Source organism: Globicephala melas, chromosome 12, assembly GCF_963455315.2.
Source record: "Globicephala melas chromosome 12, mGloMel1.2, whole genome shotgun sequence".
NCBI lineage: Eukaryota > Metazoa > Chordata > Mammalia > Artiodactyla > Delphinidae > Globicephala > Globicephala melas.
This window is the reverse complement of record NC_083325.1, coordinates 77,339,094-77,365,318: the sequence shown is the minus strand read 5'-3', so window position 1 is coordinate 77,365,318 and position 26,225 is coordinate 77,339,094. Positions and strand designations below refer to the sequence as shown.

General features: G+C 39.9%; 1 protein-coding gene across 1 annotated transcript in view; it reads left to right on the top strand.

Annotated features, from left to right (window-relative positions):
* Positions 1–26,225, top strand: part of VSNL1 (visinin like 1) — a 97,320-nt gene that overhangs the window by 10,285 nt on the left and 60,810 nt on the right. Inside the window, exon 2 of the mRNA XM_030858357.2 lies at positions 25,821–25,987. Coding sequence (XP_030714217.1) covers positions 25,826–25,987 — 162 coding nt within the window. The 5' untranslated portion in view covers positions 25,821–25,825. The remainder of the gene's footprint in view (positions 1–25,820; positions 25,988–26,225) is intronic.

The following is a 26,225-nucleotide window of genomic DNA, read 5'->3' as shown; positions in this document are numbered from 1 at the left end:
TAGTCATCCTAGCCAAGAGTTATCTCTCAGGCTTCTTATCGCATCTGGACTCATAGTTACCTGTATATGTGCCAGCTGTCCTATGAAACTGGAAGTTCCTTGAAAGGAGATATGTCTGATAAATTTTTAGGTCCCTTTTAGAGAGGTGTGCCACTGGAGGGCAGTTGAATAGGAGTGGTAGCAAGTCAAGTGTACATTGCCCCATCAATCAGTTGTAAAGTTTGGAAGTTTCTAATCAGGAGCTACTAAAGAATTCACAAACACCCAGGATTATGAGAAGCAGCATCTGGGCATCTGACTCACAAAGGGTGTCAATGACCAGGTTACACCAGTACCAGTCAAGTAAAACTTTGCCCATTTCCTATCTAACCTCCTTTTCTTGCCCGCCTCCCTAGAGAAGCAGAGCAAACGATGGAGGAGGGAAGCAAGCAGGATAAAGAACAGATTACAATCTCTTCTCCACTGCTTAGTTCAAAATTGAACTGAGAAAGGAGAGATCGGGTTAGATATATAGTGGAAATTTACATTTAAATTAGACTGAAATTTTTAATACCTTAGAAACAACCACTTTTCTGTTACCTGAAAAGATATAGATCAGCCCAAAATATCATCCTGGAAGGGGAAAGGGAGACACAGTAGAGCATATTTGAGGCAGTGATGAGAAAATAAAGCTATATAGCTAACCCATTCAGTAAACTGGTTATAAAAGGAAGAATACAAAATAGCATATGATTCATTCATAAAACAAGAGGTATAGGCCAGAATTGCTGGTGTAGGTATTAGAAAGAAGCAACTGGTGTGAAGTGGAGCGGCAGAGGAAGGTGGTCTGGATCCAGGTCACCAGCGGTACAGGAGAAACTGGAAAAGAGATATCCTTCCAAAGAGGTGCTCTGTAGATGACCATGTACACAGAGGGCTTATATCATTCATCTCTGGCTCTTAACCAAGATCAGATTCATCTGAATATTAGAAGTTATCTCTAGGCTAAGTCAGGAGAGCAAGGAAATGAAAACAGAGATAATTTATACTTTGTAATAACATTAAATAGTAATGGTGTAAAGCAGGGGTCGCCAACCCCCGGCCACAGACAGGTGCCGGTCTGTGACCTGTTAGAAACTGGGCCGCACGGCAGGAGGTGAGCAGCGGGTGAGCAGGCGAAGCTCCATCTGTATTTATAGCCGCTCCCCATGACTCGCATTACTGCCTGAGCTCCGCCTCCTGTCAGCATTATGATGAGTTGTATAATTATTTCATTATATATTACAATGTAATAATAATAGAAATAAAGTGCAAAATAAATGTAATGCACTTGAATCATCCCAAAACCATCCCCACCCCTGGTCTGTAGAAAAATTGTCTTCCACAAAACCGGTCCCTGGTGCCAAAAAGATTGGGGGCCATTGGTGTAAAGAATTTAGAGTGTATAGGGCACTGTGTTGGATATTTACACACATCACTTCATTGAATCCACATTACAGCTCTGCAAGGTAAGTGTCTGCAAGGTAAGCTTCATTTTATGACTGAGAAACTGTGTCTCAGAAAGTAATTTGTTCAAGGTGACACAGCTACCATGCGATAAAGGTGTTATTTAAACCCAGGACTCTCTCTACCTTTCTACACAGGCCTTTTTTCCCCTCTTTTTAAAAACTTTTTGATTATGGAAAGCATACACATTTGAAGAGAATGATGTAATAATGCCCATGTACCCATCACCCAGCTTTAACCATTATTAAAGTCACTTTGCTTCACTTCTGTACCCATCCTTCCCCCTCCAGTGGTTTAGTTTGAACAAATTAAGACACTATATCATTGCATCTATAAATTTTTATATATGTATCTATAAGGACTCTTTAAAACATGTCCACAATACTGTTATGTACCCCCCAAATTACTTAATATCATCAAATATCTAGTCAATGTTCAAGCTCATAAGTATTGTTATAGTTTTTCTGAATCAGGATCCAGATAAGGTCTACACATACCAGTTGGCTAGTAGACAACATCCTGTTTTGTATAAGACATTTATATAAGACATGTTTCTCACTAGAGGGAAGTATGGTATGGATAAAAGAGACATGACTTCAAAGATGAGGCTAGTTGCTCTGAACAAGTTATCTTACTTTTGGAAAACAAGAATTATATTCCTGAGATTAATTTCAAGGATTAATAACATAACGTCTATGAAAGCACTTAGAACAGTCTCTGGCATATACAAGGATTTTAGTGAATTTTAGTTTCCTTTCTTAAAAGAATTTAAAGGAAAATGAATGGTATACTAGGCCAAAAAGCTTGAGGAAACTTCTTGGAGTACTTTGGCTACTGATTCTTTGAGATGACTCCCATTTTGTTTCTGGATTGAAATTTGACCACAGTTGTGCCAGAGTGGCTAGTGATTAATAGCTCTGAATCCTCCCACTGACATGTTCTATATGGTTTCCAATATCAAAAGGAAGGAAATTTGTGACTTTAAAACGATCTCAAGTTCAGGAAAATGATTGTAAGATCTATATTGAATGTAAATTATAACCTGTCTCACAAAATTGTTGTGAAAACCAGAGGTAATACATACTAAATGCCTAGCAGGGGCTTCCCTGGTGGTGCAGTGGTTGGGAGTCTGCCTGCCGATGCAGGGGACGTGGGTTCGTGCCCCGGTCCGGGAAGATCCCACATGCCGCGGAGCGGCTGGGCCCGTGAGCCGTGGCCGCTGAGCCTGCGTGTCCAGAGCCTGTGCTCCGCAACAGGAGAGGCCACAGCAGTGAGAGGCCCGCGTACCGCAAAAAAAAAAAAAAGCCTAGCAGAAACCTATCATTTAATTGACCATCAATTTTTAATAATAAAGTAGTATTTGCTATTCTCAAAGAGCTTTTAATTTAAATTGAGAAATTAAATGAATTCATAATCAAGAAGTATAGAACTAAGTACAACTGACAGGCCACCTCCTGAATTGGGTACATCTAAACCATTTGTGAAGTTAATGGGTACTTTATTCTAGAACATGGATGTTTGAACTCAGAACATTGTATTTATGAAGACTCATAGCCCAATGACAGTAACGTTATGTTCTTATAGTGCTTATGCCTGCTTATTTAGAATATGTAAAGTGAGCAGTTTCTTCTATGTTATGTGGGAACCATTTCCTAAAATGCCAACCAGAGGTTGCTGGTAAAGAGTACTCAGATTTTTGTAATAGGTCTGTAAGGCTATACACCTGTGAAATGAAACTCACTGGGAGGTAATACAATAGAAGGAAGGCTAAAAATTCATACAGCATTCCAGCTAGCTTCTCCAAATTTTTATTTGTTATTGGTTCCTATAGTAGATAATCAAGAATCACGTTATTTCTCTGAATTTGAATCTAACTTGGACACCACTGATTGTTAACATGGTGATTGAGTCTGCCTCATTATAACAGTGAGAATATTCCAGTTTTGTGGTTGTCCAGGATTAGATTTGAGTGTAGAATTTTTCTTTTTTAATTAAGTGAAGGAGAGATTGCTTTTTTCTTTCAAAAAACTTTTTTAATCTAATTTTAAAAACTCACTTGACAAAACTCCAAAAACTAGAACAAAAGAGGGCTGCTGTTGGCATTCCAGGTAATTCATTGAACAAATGTGGTACTTCAAGCCCTTACTCTTATATGACAGCTCTTAAGTGAGCTTCATTGAAAGCCGGGAATTTGCTCTTTTTAAGTACTTTTTCTGAATAAAAAGAATAATATTTACTCACTGTAGAAAAATTAGAAAGCAAAACATAGAAAAAATAAAATCAGAAAACAAAAGAAAAATCAGAGAAAAGAATAAAAATCACCTACAATCTATTATTTATAGGTTATATTGTCCTCCTTTATATTGTTTTCTAATTGAGACTACTCATTTCTTTAAAATTTGTATTCTACTTTTCTTTTCCTTAGCACCACCCTTGCAATTAAAACTCTTCACAAATGTAATTTTAAGACATTACACTCCACCATATGCATAGACAAGGTTTACTTCACTATTCTCTTACTGTTACACATTTTAACTTTTTTTTTTTTTTTTTTTGGTGGTACGCGGGCCTCTCACTGTTGTGGCCTCTTCCGTTGCGGAGCACAGGCTCCGGACGCGCAGGCTCAGCGGCCATGGCTCACGGGCCCAGCCGCTCCGCGGCATGTGGGATCTTCCCGGACCGGGGCACGAACCCGTGTACCCTGACATCGGCAGGCGGACTCTCAACCACTGCGCCACCAGGGAAGCCCTAGAGCCCATTTCATAACTGCTCTCCATAGTCTGCCCGCAGTAGTCAATTCACAGCTATTGTTATCATTATCATTATTTTAAATTTAAAGCTCTCGAGAATGTAACCAGAATTCTATTAAACATCTATTATGCTTTCTTTTTTTTTTTTTTTGAGCAAGAGCTTACAGCCTTGTAATTTACTAACAAACCAGTTAGAATTAGATTCAGCTTAAAATGATAGAAAACCCCAAATAACAATGACTTAATAGGAGAGTTTATTTCTTACTCATATAAAAGAAATCCAGAGGTAGGCAGTCCAGGGTTGATAGGGGAGCTTCACGAAGTTCTCAGGGACTCAGTCTCCTTCTTCCCTTTACCTCCATGATCTTTAACATGTCACTTCCATCTCATGGTCCAACTTGGCTGCAGCCATCACATGTGCTTTCTACCAGGAAGAAGGAGGAAGGGGAGATGAAGGGTGCATCCTTCCCTTTTAAGGATCCTCCCCTAAGTCAGACCTCCTGAAAATTGACATACATGCCACTGGCCACAATTTAGCCACATTTAGCAAAACACCTGCTATAAGTTAGGGTTTTTATTATTAAGGAAGAAGGAAATGGATTTTGAAGGAAACCTGAAGCTTCTGCTGTGCTAGTAATAATAAAACTTTTAAGTTATAGTAAATATTTTAATTTAGATTATCAACTTATTTCTTTAAATGTAATATGAAAAAATCAGCACACAAAAAACAGTGTTTTAAATTCACATCTAAAATTCTAATTAACAACGTCTTTTATAGAAAACATTGTCCCAGAGGTCATAAAATCTTGGTATTCATGCCTGGGCTTTGCTTCTAGCTGTTTGTCTTGGTCAGATCACTTTCCCTTGCTGGGCTTTAGTTTCATATGTTGAATGAGTAGGGTTAAACTAGGATATCTCTAAGTTCGTTCCATCTCTACCTACTTTTACCAAATGTAATAGGTAAATCTCATGTTTTCTTACTAGAATTTTAAAGTAGTATAAGTGTTACAGGGCAAAAATCTCACAATGAGCCACTTTTCTCAGGAATAGATACAGATTTATCTCTGTACATTTATACCTTGCCTTCTCTGAGAAAAATTAAAGACTTCTATTGTTCTTCACTTGTGCAAAAGAAATATAATTACAAAATGAAATAAGCAGAACAAACACTGAGAAAGAGATTAAGCTATCATTTTTTTTTTTTTGCTGAGCATATTTAGGGAAAATCCAAAGTTTCAAGTATAAACAAATATTAATCAAGATTTTAAAAGGAGGCTGGATGCAAGATAAGTTACAAAAACAAATAGCCTTTTCTTTTAGTCTATCAAAAAAGCTTTCAGAAATGAAAATTGGAAAAATATTCTATGCACAATAGCAAGAAAGATGATAAAATATTTGGAATTAAAAATTATAAGAAAGGCAAAGTGCCTTATGGATGATAACTATCTGAAACAAATCCGTTTTCAATAGATTTCTTAAGTTGCCTCTTTGGGACTTGAAAGTTTCTTCTGTGAGAGTACGACAGTTAATCCAGTTCAGTAGACATTAATTGATAAATCCAGTTTAACAGGTTTTAATTGAGGGCTTATGTGTGAAGCCCTGTAATGGAAAAATTTAGAAGCGGAAAGAAAAGACTCTTTCATGGAGCTTATGGTAGGGAAAACACAATAAACAGATGATTAAGAATTGATCAGGGCTTCCCTGGTGGCGCAGTGGTTGAGAGTCCGCCTGCCAATGCAGGGGACACGGGTTCGTGCCCCGGTCCGGGAAGATCGCACATGCCGCGGAACGGCTGGGCCCGTGAGCCATGGCCGCTCAGCCTGCTCTTTCGGAGCCTGTGCTCCGCAACGGGAGAGGCCACAACAGTGAGAGGCCCGCGTACCGCAAAAAAAAAAAAAAACCTCATCTAAGGGATTCAGGACAGAGACAAAGTGAGACTTATGCTGAGATCCAAAGTAAGAACGGGAGTCAGCCAGGTGAAGGAGGTACAGAAAGAGTGCCCCCAACACAGGTAATAGCAGGTGCAAAGAGCTGGATTTGACATTGAACCTGGTGAGAAACTGGAGCTTAAAAAGGAACTTGGCAGAGTGGCATTCGATGAGGCTGAAGAGTTAGGTAGCAAGCAGCCGGGTTTCATATTGCGATGAATCTTATAAGGAGTGTTAAGGGTTTTTTAAACTGTGTTCTAAGAGGATTAAGAAGCTATGGAAGGTTTTAAAAAGGAAGTGACTTGATCAGACTTGCATTTTCAAAAGATCCTTCTGGAGAATGAATTAGGCAGGAAGTAGATGGAAACAAACCAGTTTGGAGACAGTTATAATTGTCCACATGAGAAGTGATATTGGCTTGGGCTGAAGTGGTACAGCACAGATTCAGAGACTTGTACAAATTTGGGTGATATTTAGGAGGTAGATAATACAGGAGCGTGACTGTATTTGTGAAAAGAGGGAAGAAGATACTGTGTTCGTGGGCGGATTGATGGTGGTATAATTCTTCAGATATATCTATTTTTTTGATAACCAATGTCAAGTATCTATTTTTTTGTGACTCTTAACAATACAGCCCAGCAGTTACTAGAGAAACTGACACTCCCTTTATGTTGTTCTAAATAGGTATACTCATCAGAATAAAAAATGTGACTCACACCAAATGCTCTAACCCAGCCAGCAGGGTCTTCAATACTCCCAGCCTTCAGAATTAATATTCTTTTCTGTTGAGGATAAACTCAAACCTATCGAGGTTTCCTCAGGCCTACAGGTTGTGTTAGGTGTTCCCAATTTTTCCAGCGCTATTTTATACCTCTAGGACGTCTTTATAGGGCCAACACTTTTTCAAGCTTCCAAGGTTAGTAATTGTGATTTCATTATTAGTTGATTGAAAGAACACAGAGTGACAAATAGCTACTATAAATTCAGTAATGCTTAAAATTTGTATATTATTAATAGCAGTAGTGTTGACATATATTTGAAAAATAATGCAATGGTATGTGAAAGACACACTCTTCCATTTCCAAGCCTTAGTTTTCATATGTATTCACAGACCCTTAGCAATAATTCAGTAGATTTTCCTACTTCCACACTTTACCCAGAAATCCACAGACCAAATTTTATCTTTCAGATGATCATAAATGTTTTTGTTTCAAATAAGAAGCAAAGGTACCATTAACATGATCTCTTCAAGAACTGCATATTCTTTAGAAATCAAAGAATAAGTGTTTGCTCCCTCATGATGGCATTTAGACAGGGCCATGAGATTACATAAGCAGGTATTGTTTCTGCTCTGGCATAAAAGAACCTAGAGTTTAGAACCTGGAGTTTCTCCCCAGTCAGGGCATACATTGCATTAAAGCAGTTTATCTGCCTCTAAACATTATTATACAAAGAATTCTTATTTTAAGAATACACATCAGAACTAGACCTAAGGAGCCATCGGGAACCAGCAGACCTCTGAGGATTTGCTGCTGCCTCCTTTTCTTGGTCTTGTGGAATCCAAGATGTTCCTCTCTCTATACATAGCATCTCAGCTTCTCTCTCTGCAGTTTAGCTTTGCAGTCACTATTGATGAAGGATGCTATACCATCTGTCTTCCTTTTCAGATCCCTGAAAGAGCAAGTCTGATTACTTTTATCTCTATTTGCAGAGCTCTTCCCACCATCCACCCTCATCGGCTGGCCTGTGCTATGCCAACTTTGATTGGATTTTTTTTTCTATAAATTTATTTATTTTTGGCTGCGTTGGATCTTCGTTGCTGCGCGCGGGCTTTCTCTAGTTGTAGCGAGCGGTTAGTGGTGCGCGGGCTTCTCATTGCGGTGGCTTCTCTTGTTGTGGAGCATGGGCTCTAGGCGCACAGGCTCAGTAGTTGTGGCTCACAGGCTTAGTTGCTCTGTGGCATGTGCGATCTTCCTGGACCAGGGCTCGAACCTGTGTCCCCTGCATTGGCAGGTGGATTCTTAACCATTGCGCCACCAGGGAAGCCCTGATTGGATTTTTAGGTCATCTCTGCCTAAGAAAACCTTAACAATACTTCCCTGAATATGAAATACAGATAAGACCATCTCAGCTAAAAGAAGAGATGGGACATATTAATACCGATGTGTCCAGTATATCTGGCAAGGAATAACCAGGAAGGTGAGATGAAGAGGAAAGGGAACTATGTTGTGACAAAAGTAATTCAGGCACTTCACATACGTCTGTAACACCACACATTATCTTCAGAGCAAAACCAGTGAGTTCATAAAATTTCTCCATTTAATAAAAGACAGTGGGGCGTTGAGGGAGTGAACACTGTGCTTTGTCATCCAGCAGATCCGGGCCTTTATGACTCCAGCTCTTGAGCTGTTTGCAAACTCATTCTAACCAGGAGTGTTTAGCTGTCCCTGGCATCAGTCAGTACTTAATTCTAGGGAGAACACTGATTAATCAGTCAACTTGGTTAAGTTTAGGTCAGTCAAGACAGTTTTTAAGATGCTAAGCAAATATGTAATTGCTAAACATTTGAGAATTGCCTGTGTACTGTCTAAATGTGTAAGTCCTTTAAAAGTAAGGTATATGGGCTTCCCTGGTGGCGCAGTGGTTGGGAGTCCGCCTGCCGATGCAGGGGACACGGGTTCGTGCCCTGGTTCGGGAGGATCCCGCGTGCCGCGGGGCGGCTGGGCCCGTGAGCCATGGCCGCTGGGCCTGCGCGTCTGGAGCCTGTGCTCCGCAACTGGAGGGGTCACAGCAGTGAGAGGCCCGTGTACTGCAAAAAAATAAAAAATAAGGTATAGTTTCATTATAAAGATAGTCTTTGACAATCTGAAAACATTAAAGTAGAAAGAAATTTAAATCATCATCCTAATGTTCAAAGTTAATTATTGTGATAATTTGACATATTTCGTTCTGATCTTTTTCCTGTATGCCTACTTTCTTACATAGTTGTGGTGTAGATACAATTTACCCTTTTACTTCTAAGTATTCCTTTTTAAAACCAATTCTTTTAACTATATATATCATGTGTTTTTCTAAAGTCATACTCCTCTCTGTTTTCTTTTATCTAGGCTTCTGCCATGCTTCAGAAGGGATTTCAGTTAGGTTTAGGAAATATATCAAGTACAGTAAAATAAAACAGAAAAAAAAAGTGAATTAGAAAAGAGATTTCAAAAAAGGAATACAAGGAAGTTTTTCTATGTGGCTTGGCAACCTCTCCTCTGTACCTTCCTTGAGTTCTTCTGGCCCAAAATATGTTTCTAGAGCCTGTAAGCTGAAAGAAACTATGCCTAGATAGTTGGCCAAGGATTGTGTTCTATTTTGGCAGTGAAATGCATATTTATCATTAAGTGGACTTTATTACACCGTTCCATGAGGCTGTTCAGAGTGACCTTTACAAAATTATCCCAATACTCGTGCTTACAGTTCTGGAAAAACAACCACAGCAACTACAAGCAACTCCATACTCATTTTATGTGCTTAGTACAATGGCAGGAAACCAGATGACTCAAAGAGTTACTATCATTCCAACTTCATTGATTCAGAGCCTCAAAAGATCAGAATCTATCAAGATTCCTTGCAAATGTTTTGTTAAACTGTTGTATCTAATATCCCCATTCACAGATGAAAATTGAAATTTTATAAAATCATTTTAAAAACACTTACTGCATGTCCATGTGGTAAAGGTGTTGATGAGCAAGACAGGGTTCCCATCTTCAAAGTGTTCCAAGGGTCTAGCAGAGACAGGCAAGTAGACAAGTAATTGGAATGCACAAAACTACCTTGAAAGTGCTAACTGCAGATGCAATTGTAGCACCAACAAAGCAGTTATAAGACTACGGAAATTAACTTGATTTCCATTTTGCTTTATGATACCAATTTGTGTATCACAAAAATGAAACCACTTGAGAATTACCAACGGAGAATAAGAGAAATGTATTTTTTTCCTAAACTTAAAATGGACATGCTTTAAATTATTCAGTAAACTTCTTAGAGTCTGGCACGATTTTCTCCTCAGTTTTCTGCCACATGTTTTCTTTGAAATGAACATGATTACTCTGTATAAGAGCTGGAAGAAAACATCATTATCCAAAATCATAATGGCGCCCAAGCCATTTGATTAGTTAATCTTCAGCAACGAAGTATACCTAGGAAAAAGTCAGTTGGGATTAGAGAGAAATCTAAATTACCAGCTGCTTTAAAGGAAAATATATTAATTTTTTATTGTGAAAAATTTCAAACGTACAGAAAAAATTTAGAGAATAGTATAATTATCCATTGACCTACTACCTAGCATTCAAAAATATTAATGCCATCTCATTTTGATATTATCATCATTTTTCTTCTCAGTCCCACTCACCTCCCTTCTTCCTCAGAAAAATCATTCTGTTGAACTTGGTATGCATTTTCTTCATGAATACATTTATTCTTTTCACTAAATATGTATATCTCTATAGTATCATTTTGGCTTTGTGATATTTAAGTAGATGACGTCATATTGTATGTGTCATTCTCCAACTCACTTCTCTCAAAAATATTTTTAAAGCACTGTTTTTATTCATATATCATTCATTCGTTTTGACTACCATATAGTGTTTCATCATGTGACTATACTTCAAATTAAATTACTCATTCCCTATTCGATGAACATTTAGGTTTTTGTAACTTTTTTTTTTTAATTTGCTATTGTAAACTTGTAGTGTACATCTTTTTCACATGTCCTCTTGTGTGTTTGTGTGAGTTTCTCTAGGATATATATGTCGAAATGGAATTGCTGGATTATGTTCTATATGCATCTTCTGCTATATTAAATATTGCCAAACTATTCTCCAAAGAAGATGTACCAATAAATAGTCCCATGAGCAATATATTAGAAAGAATTCATATTTTTTCTACATCTTTGAAGACACTTGATATCAGCGTATTTTCAAAAAATATTTTTACCAAACTGATTATTAAAAAAATGGTCCTTTGTAATTTTCTATTTTCTTATTTTTTTATTGGCCATTTATATTTTCTTCTCTGTAAATTATCTATTCATATGCTTTACCTATGTTTCAGTAGGATTATCTTTTCCTCATCCATTATTTGGAATTCTTTATATAATCTGAATACAAATCCTTTGTTATATACATTGCAGATATCTTCTCCTTGCCTGTCACTTATTTAACTTTATCCACGGTTACTTTTGTCTTAAAAACAGTTATTAATTTTGATATAGTCATATTTATCAACCTTTTACCATGATTTGTGCATTTTGTTTAGTTTTGGTTTTAATCCATCTGAAATATAATTTTGTGATTGGTGTGAGGTTGGGATCTAGTTTTATTTTTGCCCTTTAGACAATATTTTCCTAACACAATTTTGTTGAATATACTTTTGCCAGAATTTCAGATTAACTGGAACTAGGTAGGGTGGAAGGAATGATGAAGCATATACAGACATCTAAGTTTCTGACTTGGACTTGCAAACTCACGGCTCTTCCCTGAGTTATTGAGACAGAGATGAGGTCCTGCCCCCTCTATTCTCCATTGCCTTATTCTTCTCTAGAAGATAAGTAGCTCATTTCTTCTGTCAGCTACTTCATGCTTTTGTTGATGGAATCTAGGTGTAAGTTTCATTCGAAGAGAACATTAGATTTGCAATCAGGAGATGAGGCTCTGGAACTACATCTTCCATAGATATTCTCTACACGCTTAGAAAAAGCTTGTGTCTTCTCTAGGCCTCAGTTTCTCATCTGGAAAAGAAAAGCATTCATCTAAACTAGGATCTATTTATTTACACTCTCTGGATCTCAGCCTTCTCAACTTTATAAGTGGGAGGATTAATTAGACTTTACAAAGATCTTTTCAAGTTCTCATATTTTAATGTAAGTTAAAATGGTAACTTATAGATCTCTCACCATTAACATTAATGTGCTACCATAGAATCTTGTACATTATAGAAATGTGTTATCACTCCATATTATAAATTGTAATTAAATTTTTTATATATTATTTATATCTTCCACTGAGTCATTGGTTTCTACAGGAGTTAAGAAGCTTCTTATTCATCTCCATATCCTGATAAATAACAAGGTTTCTGCACGTAGTCTGTTTTGTAAATCAATCTAACATTTTGTAAGTCAAAAAATAGTAATAATAAACAAATTGTTTTTGATAATTTCTTAGATAATTCCCCTCAATATTTTCTCTTCTCACTCTTTCTGAAACTCAGACTAGTAATATGTTTGATTTTGTGGAATAGTCTCTATTTTTCTATTTTTTCCTCACCATTGCCTGTCCTTTTGTCTGCACTTTTTATTGATGTGTAAGGAGGAAGACAGGAAAACAACTGACTTCATTTTTTCAGTAAATAGTTGTAATTATAATGTGTATTTAATATTGTATGTCTGCTTTTTCCACTTAACATATCATAAGTAATTTGCCATGTTTCAACATTGTATTCACAACTTTATATTCCATTGAGTAAACATGCCATAATTTACTATACATTTCCCAAGTGGGACATGGTTATAGTTCTAGAGTTTTTACCATTATTAAATAAAGCTGCAATAATTATATCCCTGTATGCAACTTTTTTCTCTTGGATTATTTCTTTAAGATAGCTTCCTCTGGAATCAAAAGTGTTGATATTTAATGCTTCTTGATTTCTAGTACTTTCTAGTGGGTTGTACCAACATACAGTTTTACCATGTTAGGTTATTTGAACGATTGAAATTGGCCATTGATACTGTGTCTTTTGTTCTGTTCATGTTCATTGCCCAGCCTTCTGTCATATTCTCTTCCCATTTATTTTTAAGCACCTTTAATCCATAAATGACATTTATGTGACATATTTTTCACATTTTGATATTTGCCTTTTTTTCTGGTGTTTTTAGACTCTCTAAACTTTGAATTTATATAGTTATATATATCAATCATATACTTGATAGTTTCTGCCACTGCTTTTATGTTTAGAAAGTTTAATTTAACCATCATAAATAGGTTAAATATGTTTCTCTGGTTTTGTTAACTATTTGTGTTTACTCTGGCATGAATAATCTTTTCACATTCTGATCATTCCTCTTTTCTGATTCAAATGGTTTCCTTAATCACTGGTATTTGCTTTATATGTAAAGCTATATGTATATAATAGCTATTAACATTTTGTCTAGCATATTTTCAGTTTCTAATAGTTTGCTTTGACTTAATTTTATATTAAACTGTTTATTCCAAATGTTAGTGATGTTTTAAAAGATGTACATGGTGTGGTTCTGACTTACATTTTTCACTTAACTGCTATCAAGTGGTGATGATGGCATCCCTTACAAAATTACATTTCCTTTCCTCCTTGTTCTAAAAATCTTCCTTGATCATACATTAAGTAATTATGTGTAGCCAGATCTATTTCTAGACTCTCCGTTCTGTTATGCTGATCTATAAGTCTGTTTTTGTGCCAGTAAATCCTTCACTTATTTGAAGAGAGCTCAAATTTCCTCTCTTGAGTCTTTGCTGCTGTAGCCTAGACATTCCCAGCTTCTTCAATTGCTGCCCTTGTATTTAGCAACCAACCCCTGCCCCAACACCCTGGGGGCCAGGAGATAACCGACCAGGACTCTCACTACCCTTAATTTGCCTCACTTGGGTAAAGAAGTGCATAATCAGGGCAGCACCCAGGCCAGAAAGGAGAGTAATGAACCCTTACATTGAAATAACAGTTTCTGCCCTGGAAAGCACTTTCTTGTTTCTCATCTCCTTTAATAAGGCAGAATAGCTAACAGTGGATAAGCGCCTTCCAGGATTCAAATCCCACTGTTTTCTTACTGTGTGACCTTGGGCAAGTTTGTTAAATTCTCTGAGCCTTATTTTCCTTGACTGTAAAATGAAGACATACATGGTGGCTACTTCATTAAATTATTGTAAACATGAAGAGCATAATCCATGAACACATGGTAAGTACTTACTAATATAAGCCATGATCATTACTGCTAAAATATTGATTATGTAAATTTATTATTTCATTTAACATTTTGAGATAGTTATTAACATACACAATTTAAAGTTGAATGAATGGGATAAGGAAGGTTCAGTAACTTTCCTAAAGGCACCAGCTAATAGAAGTGCCAGAGCTGGGGATCTCACCTCATCTGACTCCAAGGTCCGTGCTCTTTTCTGTAGATGACACTACTGCTCATCATGATGTAAAGTACTTAGAACTAGTTCTCTGAGTTCTGCAACAGTTATGTAAGTGAAGCTGTAAATTCTTAGGTAAAGGTGAATGTAAGGTTCAACTATATGATCATCTTGAGATTTCCTTTTGGTTTCAACATGGAAGGGCATTAGATTAATGGGAAGGATAGATATGGTTTTATCTTAATCTACAAATTAGCTGACGTGGAAACAGATTCCTTCAAACTAAGTATTACTCAACCTACTGCTCCAAGTGGCAGTGACATAGGCCCAGAAGCATTTGTCATCCCCACGGGGTGCCACAGGAAGCAGCACTTCCTTTCCTTCAGCACATGTTACCTGTGCTCTCAGAAGGCCCACGGCCGGGAGGGAGGCGTGTGGAGGATGCCACGTTAGCAGCCTGTGCACACAACGGCAAAGTCAAACAGAACCGGAAGGTCTAATTTTAGCCCTCTCAGCCTTGGCATTGTTCCTTTTAGCCAAGATATTTTTCATGCACCACAGTAAAGTGCTTTGTTCCAGCCTTACTGGGTACTTCACAAAGGCCCAGCAAGGACGGGTTGAGCATGATTCAGAGCCGGAAATACATCAAAGCCAGGAACCTCAATGTTGAGGGCCAGCTCTCCTCTGGCAAGTTTTGGTAAATACGCTCTTTCCAGCTACCTCCCAAAGCCCCAAGAAGGAGTGTGCGGTCGCCTCTGCTTCTCTAGCTTCTTTGTGAAACTTCAGTGCTGCTCATCAGCAGGTGTCTTTGCTCCGTCGAGCCTGGGATTTGCACGTCACTCTCTCTCTTCATTCCTGCTTAACAAAGCCCACTTCTTTCCACACGTCTGGGTCTTGTTTTCTTTCCTGAGGTGTCCTGGAGAGCGCTCTAGATGAAGAACTAGAAACACTTCCACAAGTTACAAGCTGCTTCTATGGTTTGTTCCTTACAGTGACCCGGCGAATTAGGTGAGGCAGAAACTTTCATAGAACTTTTGGAGATGAGAAAAATGGAAGCTCGAAGAAGAAGCCAACTGTTGCCAAGGTCACACAGGAAAACATGGGCAGAGTTGGGACTGTACACCGGCTCTTGTGTTTTAGGAAAAGGCATGGTCACATTAACCTGTCAAAGCACAGAAAATCCACACAGGTCGTTTGGCAGGGCCCTGGGAAACTTTTCCCGAGGATGTCAGTGGGTTTCATGGCCCAAAGTTCCAGGCTGAGAACCCAGGACGGAGGTCTTTACCTTCAGGCAAATCACCGTTTCCTATTTCCTGGGAAAATGGCAGGGAAGCTTGATCCCAGACACATCCAGAGATACCATTGTTTCCAAAGCCTTTGTAAGGGAGGAAAAGTAATTTTCCTTCTACCCTCTAGGTTCTTGGTTACGACAGATTAACTGGAGAAAAACATAAGTTTAATAACATGTATAACTTCTTATACAAGTGAAATATCTAAAAAAATGAGTAACTCTCTGAAATGGTCCAAGCTATCCCCTTAAATACTAACTTCAGCTAAGGATTAAAGAAGATGTTGATGGGAAGGAGAGCCAGATGTGAGACCCTATCAGGCAAAGCACAGTAAGCAAGGGTATGGTTGTTATGCAGATTTAAGTCAGTTACCTTCTCCATTGATAAGAGTTCCTGGAGATTTAGTCATCCTCCTAAATTCTGTTCAGAGAGGGAGACACCTTACAAATGGAGATTTCCCTCATAAATGTAGATGTCTCCTTCAGAAGGGTAACTTCTCAGTTTTCAGAGATTCTCCTATGTTTGCTGTTTATTAAAAATAATCAGCCTAAAATAATCCTTATGCGAAAGAGACATGTTCTGAAGTGGCTAATTCTGCGCCCCTTCACCTTCTGAGGTCTTTCCTTTGACCTTCAAATAGATCCCTCTCTGGACCTCATTGGACAATCCGAGATCTGACCTTAGGCACCCAGAAGTTATGATCTATGGCATTATCATCTTTCTCTATCTTTGAATTTTCCATCTTTTGAGTTTCAGTTTCAGTCATTATAATGAACACTGGATAGTGTGTTGACATTGACAAAGCTCTTTCCTATCTTACACCTTGTGGTAACACATCTGAGATTGGGATTGTTATCATCAATCTCACAGATGGTAGAATTGAGCCTCAGAGAGGTTTCCCAACAGGGTAGATGCTGAGGGTCAGAGGCTCTGACACACAGGGCTCCCCTCCCAACACTGTGTCTCCCCATCACTGCTTCTCCATGTGCCAAGATGGGGGAGGAGGCAGCAGACTCGAGTGTCTCCTGAGCTTCTCCCCCGTATTCATCCTTTCATCCAGAGCTAACCAGGGTGGGCTTGAGAACTAAAGGTCTTTGGCCTACAGGTGAACCCTGAAATACTGCTGTGAATTAACTATTTGAAAAAAACGTGGCTTTAATTGAAAGCACCACAAAAGTTCTCTTTCCAGGATTCCTGAGACTGTTTGTGGACCAAAGACATTTTGTTTGTTGAAATTATTTATGTACATTTTTTTCTGATTACAATGTTATATGTGCACATTATAAAAATTCCAAAATGATACGGGGGGGAGTGAAATATTACCATTATACTGCCAGCAGTTACAACCACTATTAATACTTTGATGTACATTATGTACTTTCCCAAATTTCTGTGCACACTAACTTGAGCTTGTGTGCATATAAAGTAAAAGCAGGGCGATACTACGTGTACTGTTTTGTGACTTGCTTTTTTACTTAACAGTTTATTGCAATTTCTTCTCTCCTTTCTTCTTTCTTTTTTTGGACCTCAAGGGTACACTTACGTTAATCATATTCTTCCGTTCGTGGCACACAATCATCATTGTTTATATAAAGCCCCTCTTATGTTTTATTATGTTTTTTATCTTCTGCACTCACTTCCATTCTCCTCCGTTCTATTGTATTTAGTATATGTTCTCAGGTGTTTATCCTTGAGAATATACAGTTATTTTATGTTTGTGTGTTTTAATTTAAATAAATGACATTGACCCAATACTAGTTCATACCAGTCAATGTAGATCTACATTACCACTTCTAATGGCTTCATCATCTCCATTGTATAGTGCTACCAAAATCTATCTAACCAGTTTCCTTTGATGGACAGTTAGGTTATTTTTTGAAAAGGTTTTGCTTTTAATTGTTTTAAACAATGCTGAAGTAAACATTCTTATATATATATATGTCTCTGCAGGTTTGTGATTATTTCCTTGTGATAATTTTGAAGGACCACTTTGTGAAAAATCCTTCATCCAATTTTTCATTTTTCAGTTCCTAAGGTAGTTTTGTTACTGATTCCTGGAGCTCCCCCCTCCCCACATCCTCTTTCTCTCTCTGTCTCTGTCTCTCTTTCAACACTTTGCTGGTCTCTCCCTAATGGCATTTAGCACAGTCAGCTTTGATCTCTGTTTCATAGGTTCTTGCTTATCACTCAGCTGATAAGCTCTAGCTCGTTGTTGACTGAGATCACATCATAATTGATTCAACAGCGTTTCCTGTGCACCTGTTCAATGGTAGGCTCTGAACTGGATGCCAAGGTGAACGTGACAATCACGTTCCCCTTGAGGAAACCCAGGTCTGGTGAGACAGCAGACATGCCTTATGGTGACCATGCCATGGCTGGTGGCATGGTGACAGCAGTGTGTACAAGAGTCAAGGTGAGAAAGAGGAAGCCAGACAAGAAAGTACAGGAGATGATCCCCGTCCGTATCTGGAGTGTGGATTGGAGTTTACTGGAAGATCAAAGTGGACCTGATGGGAACTGCCCTCACAGCAAAAGGAACAGCTAGTAAACAACCAGAGAGGTTTGCGATGATACAGGAAGTTGAAGCATAGGGTGGGAGCATGGGGAGGGTGGACAAAAGGTGGGGTGGGGACAGAGTAGGTCCCGGTGAGGATTGGATTCAGAGTAAGGATAATGGGAGGCCACTGAGGGGTTAGGCAGAGCAGTGATGTGATTGGATTTTGTGGTTTAAAAAGGTCATTTTGGCTGTAGTGTGGAAGATGGAGGGCAACACCGTAGAGGGGAAAGCAAGCGAGTTAGGAGGCTATTGCAGTCATCGATCATGTCCTGCACTAAAGTGGTGGCCACAGAGAGAGGTAGATGAAATTTGAGAGAGAGTCAGGCAGTAGAATCTACAAACTACTTAACTGGATAATTGATTAGATATAACCCCCAGGCTTATAAGGGACCCTGGGCAGGTGGTGGGGCCATTTACCCAGAGAGGAGCACAGGAGGATATGCTGAGTTTGATACGGTTGTAGGATATAAAGGTAGAAATGTCTAGCAGGTAGACGGATATATTCTCTACTATTCAGGAAAGGCCTACCATAGAGATTTGGGAACCACATTTATCTTTGTAATAGATGATAATATTGAGTAAAAGTTTGTTACATAAGTGAACAAATTAATTTTTAGTATCATACTTCCTTCAGATAGAGCATTTTACTTCTATCAAGTCACCTTTATCTGAGAATGTCAAAGTTCTTTGTCCTTAAGGCCCACCAACGTGAGTTAAAGTCTTTTTTAGAATTACTGTACAGATAAGCATTTAGGAACATGGTAAGAGCAGATGGTTCTCAGAGGGGAAAGACCACCAGCCTAAGAGTCAGAAGACTTGAGTGACTGTGCCACTACTGGTAGACACTTGAACATGTCACTTGCCCCTTGGGATATCCAAGTCCTTACTCTGGGGGCAAGGAGAGAGCTTGCACCACTGATGCTCCAGGCTGCTCCTAGCCCTGGGACTTATCTTGAATCCCCAAGGATGTAGGCGGTGCCCCCTGCCTGTTTTATGCTTGTAGGGTAGGATCTCCACTGTCATCCCAGGAGGTTCCCAGTTGGAGGGAAAGTCATCAGAGAATGCCACGAGAAAGCCCGTCTCCCCTTTTCTGAAGCTGTTCTAGTCCCCAGAGGTGGCATGAAAGGCCAGCCTGTGATCGACACTCTCCCTGCCCCCTGGGAAGAGCTGCTGGGGACTTGTGAGCCCTCGGCTTTAGGGGGATGAAGAAGAGAAGAGCAGAAAGAACCAGAGGGCCAGATATTTGCCTTTATTAGAAAAGAAAACCCCACGCAATGTGCTGGGGAACTTTGAGGCTTAATTTTCAGGGTTGTTTTAACAGTCTCTGGAAACTAGCAACCTAATGTCATGTGTTTAAGGGATCCAAGAGGGTTGGTGATGGGGATCGTTTCAGCATCCCGGCACAGAGGTAAACATGCCTCCTGGCTTACGGGCTATGTGTGTTTGGCGTGGGGACAGCACACTGTGAGGGTGGGAGGGTGGGACCGCCCAGTTAGGTCAGGAGACTGGGGTTCTCATCCTGGCTGTACCATCAGTTGCCTGTGTGATATTGGAAGACCTCAGACTCCCCAACTGAAACCAAGGGGCTTAAAACAGAAGAACCCAGAGTCAGATCTTTACAATCTTTCGTCTTCCCTAGTTGTGTGATTTTTAAAATCTTAATGCTAGACCCCAGAACAGGATCTTGAAACCATGTCGAGGATGCCAGATGGAAGGAGTGAGGAATCGGAGACAACTTGGGTTATGTTTGTGCTGCTTTGGGTGTTTTCTCTTTAGACCATCTACCTTGATTTTTATTCATGTTTTTCATCGGTGACTCCCAAGTTGACTGAGAATCATATTCACCTGAGCTGCTTGTTAAAAGTACCGACTTCCCCCTAAGGGAGGGTCTCATGAAGCTGTTTTTTTTTTTTTGCGTACGCGGGCCTCTCACTGTTGTGGCCTGTCCTGTTGCGGAGCACAGGCTCCGGACGCGCAGGCTCAGCGGCCATGGCTCACGGGCCCAGCCGCTCCGCGGCATGTGGGATCTTCCCGGACCGGGGCGCGAACCTGTGTCCCCTGCATCGGCAAGCGGACTCTCAACCACTGCGCCACCAGGGAAGCCCCAATGAAGCTGTATTTTTAACACAATAACCAAGGATGATTCTTGCACTTAGGCAAGTTTGGGACACAACTGCTTAAGGGTTTTCACCTGGGGACCAGCCACAGTTGAAGTTGCCTGATGCAGGTGGGAATTTGTCTCTCTGTCCCTTGTGCTCCCCAGCTCTTTCTTGGCTGTGAACATTCATCTCTCCAGGCCCCATATTCCAAGAGGTGAATGTCTCCTGCATCCAGTTCTGAGCCCTTCAAGGCTGGAACCATGTCTTCTCTTTACACCCCACCGTGCCCAGCACAGGGCCTTTCTCATAGACGATGCCTATAAATGTCCACTGAACTGAGTTGCCCAGAGAGTTTCTATCTGCCTCAGTTAACCAGACCGTCAACCATCATTGGTACAAATCCATGCCTTTAAGGACAGGAGGAGAGGAGATTAGTGAGAATTTGTAGAAACGTGTCACAGAGAAGACAGCATTGGAACTGAGCCTTGCAGAGAGAGTAAGATTTGGGCCAGTGGTAAGGAAAAGAAAGGGGGATCCAGGCAGAAGTCTAAGCACAAGCAAAGCCAGGCTCTTCCAGTTATTCTCATGTTCAGGTGAGAATCCCAGAGCCCAGAGAGAAGACCTGATATATTCAAGGCTGGCCCAGGTAACTTGACACTAGAACCAGATCAACTCCATTCAAGACTCCTTCCATACCTGGCACTGTTGTGTGTTCCATAGGCCTCCCACCTGAGCCCCTAAAGCTCTTTCAACCTCTGCTCTGAGCCCTATTTCCGGGACTGTTTCCCCATCACTGTGCTCATCCTGCTGTGTGTCTGCATGTGTGGTGGTGCCACCCCAACCCAGCCCCTAAGTCTTTCCATGAATCTCACCCAGATTCAGCCAGGCTGATGGTCCAATTACCTAGGAGAAGCCAGGTGTGCTGTTCTGTGTGCCTCATCGCAGGCAGCAAGCCTTGGTGTGTCCTGAGAAGCTGGGCTTAGGTATCAGAGTAGGCAAAGGACAGGCTCAGGGCAACTCACACACACACACACACACACCCCACATATATATTTTATTTGAATCCTCTTTAAGGCCAAAAGGGTCTGTGGAGGAAAGAGCTTCTCGGACCTCCTGGTGGGTCTTTTCTCCCTTCCAGGAAGTTTCCCAGTTCTCAGAGCATTCTTACATGTTTTGCCTCTTCTGCTCTAGAATCCTGTTATCAAGACAGGGTAGGAAATGGATGAGAAGTGGCCAAACCCAAGGCAGGAAGACAAGTTAAGTGGTGGTTGAAGAATCCAGGCAAGAGATAAGAGCCTTTATCAGGAAACCAAGGAGGTTTGAGACATCTTGTTCTCTCTGTACTAAGCTTTTTACTAGCTAGCTGAGCTAGGGTAAATTATGTATTCTTTCTGAGCTTCAAACTCCTCGTCAATAAAAGAGATGATAATGATCTCTTTCTTACAGCATTGTTATACGGGTAAATATTGTTACACAAAAGCCTTCTGTGAACTGCAGTGTATAAAAATGTGGTCTTCTCTTGCCCATCAGAACCCTTCTACCAGTCCCATTTTGTGCCTAGCGCTGAGTCTCTATGACAACTCAAAGCATGAGAAATTATTTGATTTGGGGCTGGGCTGGCCTTTATCTCACAGCCTGGAACCCTAGCATAACAATAATACATTCTGGTATCTTTCCCCTCCCTTAGGTAACACATGCTCAAGTACCACCGGTTTTCAGTTAAAGAATGCAGAGCCAGCATGCACCGACTCTTTTGAGACAAGCCAGGTTGACATCTGTGACTCATGTTTTCATACTTAGAAAACTTATGCTGCCAATCAATGAGTGGCGGGGGCACAAGGACCTTAAAGATCATCTTGTCCAACTCATTTTTCAGTTGGGGAAACTGAGCAACAGGAAAGGAAAGGATCTTGCCCAAGATCACAGATTTAACTAGAAATAGAGTGGGCATAAATCCTTCCCATTATGTCATGAAATCTTTTGGGGAACATGTTAAGCTTTACTGTCATTTTACCCTTTCTTTCATCCCAGTCTCATAATGAAAGAAACTACTTGGCCCATGTCACTGCAGCCCCAGTACGGGGAGGACATCAATTCATTTATCAGACATAACTAAGAATCACCTTTATGCCAAGTACTGAGGATGCTGAAACAAAGGCACAGGCCCTGACTTCAAGCTATTTAGAATTTAATGATGAAGACAGACAAGGAAACAATCTCTAGAAGGTCAGGCTATTTTCTATACAGTTACATGAAACATTCCTCCCATCTGCTGTCTGCACTTTATACTTACGATTGCATTGACTCTCCTCATGTATAGATTATTATGAGGCTGATTTTCCCAGAAAGAAACATACCAAATCCCATAATGGGTCTAATGAAGACCAGTGACAAGGTCCTTCGTAGTGGCTCACGTCCCATTCATTCATTTCCTCAAAAAATATTTGTTGAGCATCTAGTATGAGGTACCAGGGTGCAAAGATAAATAAAAGCAGTCCTCTCAAGCAACTAATAATCCAGTAGAGAAATCAGTAAAGATCATGGAAGCTTTTATAAGGGAAGGGAGAGGCCGAGGACAAAGGATGCCTAAGTCAGCCTTGGAAAGTCTGCAGAGATTTCACAGAGGAGCTGGCACGTGAGCTGAGACTACTTAAAGAAGGAGAAGAAGTGTGCTGAGCAGATAAAGGGGGGTGACATTCCAGGAAAAGAAACAGCACATGCAAAGCATGAATGTGTGGAAGCATGCAAGCCCTGGGACCTGTAACAGTTGATTATTACTGGCATATGAAGTGAAAAGACAGGTTGGCAGAAAATGAGGCTATGAGTCGGCAAGACTGTGGCATGCTAGCAAGCCGGGGCTACATCCTGTAGACAACGGTGAGCTGTTGAGCGTTTTTGGGAGAAGATCACATGCTGAGGTTTGCATTTCAGAAATTCATTCAAGCAGCCATGCAGGTGGCAGGTTGGAGTAGAGAGCCCAGGCAGGTTGGAGTAGAGAGCCCAGGGAGGATTATTAACCCAGGCAAAACCTGATGAGGGCGGTGGCAGTGCCACTCTGAGCCAGGTCAGAACTTGATTTTGTACATGATTCATTTCCAGGCATACCTGAGTGATGGTGCTGACCATGACCTGTAACCAAGATGCATGAAGTTATGCATTTGAGTCCCCCAAACTGTGATTCATGGTGCTGACAATGTTCCCCTTGTGTAAGAGACCATCCTCTCCCGGGTCAACTGAACAGTTTAAGGCATCGCAATGATGTGTAGAGAATCCAAGCTCCCTTGCTTAAGAGAGAAGCTGACACGTTGACCTTCTAAAGGCTCTTGGGGGAGGTGGTTTTTAATAACCCTTAACCCCTTTTCCCATCATTCATACAAACTCACTTCTGAGCTTGTGGTTTTGGTAAATCTAACAGGCTTTTCCAAACAAGAGCTTGGCAAAGTGATCCCTCTCTCATCCCTCTTGCAGCGCCAGGAAACGCTAATTCAGCCTCTCAAACCTTCCTGCTTTCGCGGTTCCTGTTCCTTCTCCTGCAATGCCTTCCAACCACCTGTCTGTCGGTGACTGTGCACTAGAGTCTTGCAGATCCACGTTCAAATTTTAGCTCCGCCACTGGTTAGTTGTATGATTTTGTACAAGAGAGCTGCCCTAATTATTTTGCTGAGTTGTCACAGGGTTAGAGGTCAAGGTTGTGAAGTGTCCATCCTAGTGCCTCCCCCGCAGCCACTCAGGGTTCAGTAGCTATTATTATTAGGTGAGAGTCTAGTTCAATAATGAAAATTTGTAATTCTCCACTGAAAAGAACAAAGAGAAGTACTGAAAGGTTGGTAATACATCTTTTGATTATCAAGATAACCATGAATTACCATTTTCTTACCCAGATTAATTAAACCTGACACCTGAGTACCCACTTGATTTCCATATCCAGCTGTGGAATCCCACAGTAACTTATAATTAAGAGATGGTTTTTAATCAGAGACTTGAAACTTGAAATTAAGAGCAAAAATATGTAGAGAAACTCCATGAGAAAGGGCATAGTTGCAGATCCTCAGGCCCTTTTATCAAGCAGAAGAGTTTGGAAGCAAATGACCATCTAAACAGCATCTTTTCACCACGCTGTGTGCTTCCGAAGAAGCAGCTCCCCCTGAAAGCAGCAATAGTGGTTTGGTTTCATTATTTGGAAAGAATTGTTCAGTGTTAGGGCAGGTTACTGACAATGGGTGTGGAATCTGTTTTAGAAGAAGGTAAAAAAATAATAACAGGGTATGTGGTTAGATTACCCCTTCTGGGCTATTGCAAGTATAGACCTGCTGAGAGCCTAGCAGAGAATTTGTCTCAAGCACACTGAAGGACTAGGTCCACTTGGGTAAATTCTCCAAAACCTAACTCTGTCTCCTCTAACAGGACTTTACAGATCTTGCGATACTTTCCTTGTTCTGTTAGTAAAATCACTAACTTGACTTTTTTAATTACTCTGTCGTTAATTTGTTTTGTTTTAATTCTTTTTTGTCACAAAAACAACAACATTAAAGGCAAATTTTTAAAAATCATCTTTAATTTTCCTGCAGTAATAAAACTTTTAATTTTGGACTTTTTTTGGTCTTTGTTTACCTACGTATTTCTTAATTAGCCATTACAGTAAATCTGAAAGAGTTTTTTTTTTATGTGTGCTTTATCGAGAAAGAAATTGACGCTAAAGCAGTTAATTAATATTGCTGTAAGCAACACATAAGGTCAATGGCCAAATCAGGGATAACTCTAAACCTATGCTCTGTCTACCTACTGTGGGACTGTGATGTTGGCCACACAACCTGGCATATAATCAATGTATTTTATATTTTATTTTATGCACTATTATTTTGACTTCCTGGCAGTAATAAGAATAGAATGGAATTATGTCAACTGAAATTCACTAACCAATCTTTTTAAAAAAGCCATCCAGAAGTTGTCAACACTGAAGGCAATGTTGTAGGAAGTTTCTGAAGATGAGAAGAGAGATAGAGAATTAATGAGACTAGTAAAAATGATCTGTTGGCATTTGAAAAAGAAAAAAACAGCAGAAACTTTGGAACTAGAACAACGCATTCCCTACCATTGCTGATCAGATTTCCAAAGCCACTTTTCCATCATTTGGCTATAAGTCCTTCTTACCGTTCTTGTCAATAATCCCACTATATATCCCTGCAAACTACATGTAGAATTAGGCACCTGTGTAGTAAGTGCTAATGAATCATAATTTGTAAAATGAGAATACAAACATTTTCCATGTACTTTACATGAATAGCATAAAAAGGGATGTTGGCTTTCCATGTGGGAGTCAGTGCTGTTAAAAGATGACACATGATGGAGGAGGATGAACTCTACAGCCTTTTGAGAAGTCTTTTCTGGTCATCTCTTTTCTAGAATATCAAATAGAAGGAAACAGACTTGGGGAGACTTTGATCAGACACACTGGAGGGACTTCTAACCACAAGGGACTGCTCAGAACTCTAGCTTGGTTCTTAATCAAGCTTGAAATGATCACAGCCACAGCGCTAATTGCATTAATTTGCTTTTCATCAGGCAGAATGGGGAAACAGAATAGCAAACTGGCCCCCGAAGTGATGGAGGACCTGGTGAAGAGCACAGAGTTTAATGAGCATGAACTCAAGCAGTGGTACAAAGGATTTCTCAAGGACTGTCCAAGTGGGAGGCTGAATCTCGAGGAATTTCAGCAGCTCTACGTGAAGGTAAGTTGTTTTTCAACGTATTTTTAATCTTCAGGCCAGAAAACATTGTCTTCATCACATGTAGCTTCACATGGAATTATAACTCGAAGTAGCCAATTTGTTTCAACTCTGGTGGTTTTCCACCCAAAAAGAAAAATGGTCATTTTTAAAAATGCAAAGGGATGTGTTTTGTTCCAGACATAAGTCAAGCAATTTCTGAACAAGAGTAATTGTTCAGTCAAAACACCAAACAGTTCAG